This window comes from Vombatus ursinus, unplaced genomic scaffold (genome assembly GCF_900497805.2).
Source record: "Vombatus ursinus unplaced genomic scaffold, bare-nosed wombat genome assembly UNPS02014793.1, whole genome shotgun sequence".
Classification (NCBI taxonomy): domain Eukaryota; kingdom Metazoa; phylum Chordata; class Mammalia; order Diprotodontia; family Vombatidae; genus Vombatus; species Vombatus ursinus.
This window is the reverse complement of record NW_020954571.1, coordinates 11987466-11993065: the sequence shown is the minus strand read 5'-3', so window position 1 is coordinate 11993065 and position 5600 is coordinate 11987466. Positions and strand designations below refer to the sequence as shown.

The 5600-nt window shown below is 50.6% G+C and overlaps 1 protein-coding gene across 1 annotated transcript in view; it reads right to left on the bottom strand.

Annotated features, from left to right (window-relative positions):
* Positions 1 to 5167: 5167 nt before the first annotated feature.
* The window catches only part of AK1 (adenylate kinase 1), a 12009-nt gene continuing 11576 nt past the window's right edge, over positions 5168 to 5600 (bottom strand). Inside the window, exons 6-7 of the mRNA XM_027869658.1 lie at positions 5439 to 5494; positions 5168 to 5288 (exon numbers count right to left, since the gene is read on the bottom strand). Coding sequence (XP_027725459.1) covers positions 5168 to 5288; positions 5439 to 5494 — 177 coding nt within the window. The remainder of the gene's footprint in view (positions 5289 to 5438; positions 5495 to 5600) is intronic.

Sequence of the window (5600 nt, the reverse complement as noted above, 5' to 3'; positions counted from 1 at the left end):
GGCTGAGGTGGTCAGGGAAGGCTTCATGAAAGAGGGGGGGAACCAAAGCCCAGAGAGGAAAGGAGAACACCAGAGATGGTAGCAACTCGCCCTAAAACCCTGTTGTCCTGACCACCCAGAGCTACACTTGCGAGAACAGAGAACTGGGAGTGAAACTGACTCCTGTACTCTTTATCAACAAGTGGCCTATCCGTGGCACATTTTATTCCTGGGCTCGCTGCCCCAGCCCCTGGGACTCTGCTCAGTGAATGCAAACTCATTTTGATGACCAGCTTTAGCCAGATGGAGGGGAAAAAAACCACTTACTGTAATTCATAATATATATCCAGTGTATATATTTGCTATTTTTTAAAAAATTATCCAATTGCTTTTGGATTTTCCAGACTGTCTCTCCTCCATTAGGACAGACAATGGATTTGATAGTACTTGTGTCTGCTGTCCTCTTCAGTCTCCCCAGTCCCAGGAGACCAAGACTTTACCCCTGGACAGCTCCCTTCACCCATGCCTGACAAGGCCACCGCCCCACTCCCCACCCCTGGACAGCTCCCTTCCCTCAATACCTAACCTATCCAGCCAGCTGCCTCCTGGGGTCTCATCTTGGACAGTGGCTGATGAGATCAAAGGCCGTGACCATGGTTTATCTCAAAGGTCTCTCGCCAGTGAGAAAACAGCCCACCAGAAGTTGGAGTGGGGGAGAAGGGAGGAAGGGAGGGGCCAGAGTCTGAGGACTGCTGAGTCTCCTCAGGGACAGAGGGCAGCTCCCTTCAGGAACCCAAACACACATTCCAGGGCCTTGGCCCGCCCCCAGGCAAGGAGCCGAGGAAGGCCCTTGCTGATGCCCCTATGGTCCCTGTATCCCACCCTCGGAAATGCCGGGAATCTGGGCACTGAGCAAGATCTACCAGGAAGAGGATCCCTAGGGGAGGAAAGAGCCAAGGGGAGGGTGTGGGGGGGATCCATCCAAAACAATGGGGTTGAGATTCCAGCTGCTTCTCCCTTAGCCTTTCAGTGAAGCCCCCAGCTAGGGTGGAGGAGGGGAACGGGCACCCTGCTGTCCTGTGCCTTTTCCTGAAATTATGGGGGAGAGGGCATGGTGGAATTCAGGGGCTGTGTAGAGACGGGATTGAGGTGTGGGTGTTAGGAGTGTCAGAGATAGGGAGAGAGAGCTAAAAAAGCAGAAGATTCCTTTAGTGTTTGCTGATTTAACTGAACTGAATTGATACTGCCTCCTCTTCTGGGGCAAGTGATAGTGAGCAACCAATGGGAGTTTTCTAAAATCCCCTTCATGCATTTTCACCCGGTGCTCACTCTCTACACGGCCCTCTCCCCAGAAGAGGGGAACAGGACAGGGAAAGAGGCTTCACAGCCCACCCACCCCCACCCTGTTAGTCCACCAAATATCAGCTTCTCTTTGTCCCTTTATCCCAGTTCCTCTCACCACCCATGGGATGGTAGAATGAGAGGATTTAGAGGTGGATCATGTAAGATCCCTAAGAGTACAGTGAAAAGAGCATTGAATTTGGAGTCAGGGGACCTGGGTTCAAATCCCACTTCTGTCATTTCCTAATAGCCCATGTGATCCTGGTCATTGCTTAATCTTTATGGCTTTTGCTTCCTCGTTTGTAGAATGAAGAGGTTGGATTATATGAGCGCTAAGGCCTTTTCCAGCATAAAATCTATGAGCCTGAGACTTAGGTTAATTCTTCCATAATTCTTCCTCAAGGATGAGGAGATGAGGTGACCTGACTAAGAAAGAATCAGGGAAATGAGGACTAGTCTTAGAGCCAGAGGACCAGGGGTTAAACCCTGGCTCTGAGATCAGTAGCTGCACAAAACCAACTCAGTTTCTCAAGTGTGTAAATGGGAAGCCAGACATCATAGGCAAGAATGAGATAGAAAGACAGCACTGGCCAAGGGCGCCACTCTGACCGATTCCAACGGGGAAGTGAAACTTCCCATCAAAGACAGCAGGCCCCCGACACAGGCTGGCGTGGGTATGAGTCTGGAAGGAAATCCACCAAGTGCGCAATACTGGCCCACACAACAACAACCACCTTCATTTACCTGCCCATAATTTCCCGTGCATGAAGGGAAGTGGGGAGGACGGAGCCCCAAGCTCCAGCTCTGACTCCCTGGCTGGCATGTTGTGTGAACAAAGACAAGCGACATCACTCCTTTGGGCTTTATGGTCCTCATCTGTGAAATGGGATTAATGATACTTGTGCTATCTGCCTTGTAGGACATGGGGGAGGATAAATGAAGTCATGGGTGTGAACTTGGGTGGTAAATGGTCAGCTGCTGTTATTTCTAAAATGTAGGGACCTCTAGCTCAATCTTCTAATTGTACAGATGAGGAAACTGAGGCCTAGATAGGGGATCATAGGAGAACCTGGATTCTCCTGAATGAATTTGGGAATTCATTCTCATAACTCCCCACCTCTGCCCAAAAGAACTAAGAGACCATCTAGTCTAACTGGCTCATAAAATACTACTACTACTACTACTACTACCACCACCACCACCATCATCACCATCACCACCACCACCACCACCACCATCACCAGCACCACCACCACCACCCATGATGATGATGGTGATAACTAGCATGACTTTTAAGGTTTGCAAAGCACTTTACAAATAGCATCTCATTTTCTCCTCACCATATCCTGGAAGGTAGGTTTTATTACAGATGGGGAAACTAAGGACCAGAGAGATTAAATGATTTGTCCAAGGTCAAATAATGGGTCGAGCCAGCATCCTCAACCACCTTTATTTATTTATTTAACCCTCAACCACCTAACTCCAAATCTAGTGCTCCTTCTATAGTAAGTACTGCCTTTAGAAAGGAAAGGAAGCAATGTGGGATAGTGGGTAGCACACTGGACTTATAACTGGGAAAACTGGGGCCTAATCCTACCTCAGGCACTGAGAAGCCATGTGATTATGGATTACTTGCTCAGCCTTTTCAGAGCCTCAGTTTCTTCATCTGTAAAATAATATAGTAGAGGATCACAAGAGTCTCAGTGCAGTTTTAAGCTGTTAATGACCTTAAGACTTTCAGGACACCTCGTTCTTGAGCCACCTGCCTTGAATTTAGTGAAGTTCTTGGCTTTAGCTTTAATAGCTTAAAATGGCACTCAGACTTCTGGGACACTCTGTATTATAAGGAAAGCAACTTTGTAAAATTTTAAGCACTATGTAAATGTGAAGTTATCTATATTATCGCTCAAGATCACACCTCCAGTCCAAATGGGGTAGTATCCAGGACCCCCTGGATCTTAGAAAGCCTAAGTTTATCAGATGACCCAGGAGCTTTAAGAGAACACACTAATTAAGCTTCTGCTGGGGCAGACAGCCCTGTTTCCTCAGGAGAGCCCCAGAGGTTTCTCCACAGACTGGTCAGTGAATCTGGCTCTTTCCGGCTTCCTTGCTGACCAGGAATCTTGGGGGAGGGAGAAGGGGGGAGGTGAATCAAGGAGAGAACATCCTCTCAGGCTAAGACCCCAGGGGGAGGGACTTCAAGAGTGGCTGTCCCCTTGGCTGCTAGCCACCCCAGGAATGTAGGCGCTGCCCCTGGGGACCACTGAGGCCAGCCTCCTGTCTCCAGTCTCGGCCCAGAGCCAGGGGCCATGAAAAGGTGTCTATCCCAACCCCACATTCTTGCCTGTGAATGAACAAGGCAGGATGGAGGGTGAGGCCCTTACCATGAAATTCCACTGTCCTTGTTTGAAGGGGTCTTTTGCTTCTGGTCCCTAGGATCTTGGCCTCTGTTCCACAAATTCTGGTAGCTCTGGTGGGCTATGTATAGGACAGCTTCCAAGTAGAAGGTCTGCTGTCCACCTCTTCCATAAGGTAACTTTCCACTGTCACTCCCAGGACTGGCCTGACTGAAAGACACCCCAAATGCCCCCTAAATCCTCCTTCACCTGGTGATAGCTCAAATGCCCACTTCTTAGGACTTCTGTTACTGATTCTCAGTGTGACCTTGAATAAGTCCCTCCTTCTCTCTAGCCCTCAGTTTCCTCATCCCTAAAACGAAGGGGGTGTTGGACATAGGTGGTCTCTAAGATGTGTTTCCACTCTGGCATTGTATGATGTGGGTTCTTGTTCCAAGGATAAACTTAAGTGAACTCAGAGATGTAGTGGAATTAAGCTCCATCATCTCCACGGCCCATGAAGGGGCAAGTCAGGGCCTCTGTCTGGGGCCGGCGCCTTCAGCCTGGCTCTGCCGCCCCCTGCACCCTGTCGGACTAAACACCCCAGCACTGTTTGTGTTCCCTATTGTCCTCCCAGGGCCTTATCTGATCTGGAGGGGCCAAGTCCTGGGGGGCTGGTCTGTCCTGGCTCCGGACTGGCCGCCCTTCACAGCCTCCCTTTCTGACCAGAAGGAAGGGGCAGGGGTGCCAGGCAGGCAGCCCCTTGGGAGCAGCCAGAGTCTGGAGTTAGGCATTGACATGTCTGGGTCTTTCACCACCCTGGGCTGGTCATCTGGCCTTCTTTCTCATTCTCTATCAGTGAAGAGACTCCTTTCTCAAACTGTACAACACTCCCCCCAGCCAAGATCCCAAGTGGCAATGACCTTTCCCCTCAGTTTTGGTGGTCCAAGAGCACAGGTGCAGGGGCTGCCGGGCTGTGTGAGGGGCACATCTGGTGGAAATTGGAATAAGACCCAGACTTCCTAGTGCCTAGGAAAAGACATAGAGAAAGCTGCAGAGTGGAAAAGGCATTGGACTGGGGAATCGAGAGACCTGCCCACTGCTACTACTGAACAAGTCCCTTCTCCTACCTAGACCTCAGTTTCCTGATTTGTAAAATGAATGGGGTTTGATAAGATGTTCTCTAAGGACCTTCCAGCTGCAGCCTCCTGTGGAGCCCAGGCTCTCCAGCCTCCCCCCACTAACAAGCGCAAGGCCTCTCCTCCTGTTCTCTTTTCTTCAGTGCTCCCCCCCACCTTCCCTCTGGCTCATTCTAACACCCCCAATCCCCATCATGGAACAGCCAGTCTTTCCTGTTTACTCCCTGGCCTCTTGCTACAAGGGGAGGAGGGGTGAGGAGGGGTGAGGAGGGAGGGAGGCGACACAGACCCTTCACTGATCCAGGCTTCCTTCCTCTCCCACTCCTGCTTCATCTGGAAGACAGTCCCTTCCTCTGGGGCCTCTGGGGCCTCTTACGCCCTGGGGTTGAGGCACACGTGCCAGTGTCGCCGGTCAAGGGGGTGACGAGGGCAGCCGGGGCCAGCATCCACAGGTGGGACCAGTGTTGACCAATCACATTCCCTTTCTGATAGACTGTCCCCAGGGACAGACCTCAGGACACCAAGCCAGCTGAGTTAGCCCCTCAGCAGCTTTGGAGGGAGCTGTTAATATTGATTCCATTCTATGCTCTGTCTGAGCAGAAAGAACTTCCCTCTGGGAGTTTGCAAGTCTGAATTCTCTTACTGACTCTGCCACTGGCTATGTGCATGACCTTGGGCAAGGGGCCTCAATTCCCTTCTCTACAAAATGAAGGGGTATTAGACTAGATGACCCGAGGCCTTGTTTAGCTTTAAATCCCAAGGTCCTCTAGGGTAGAAGAGTAGACCTTCTCCACAAACAAATTCA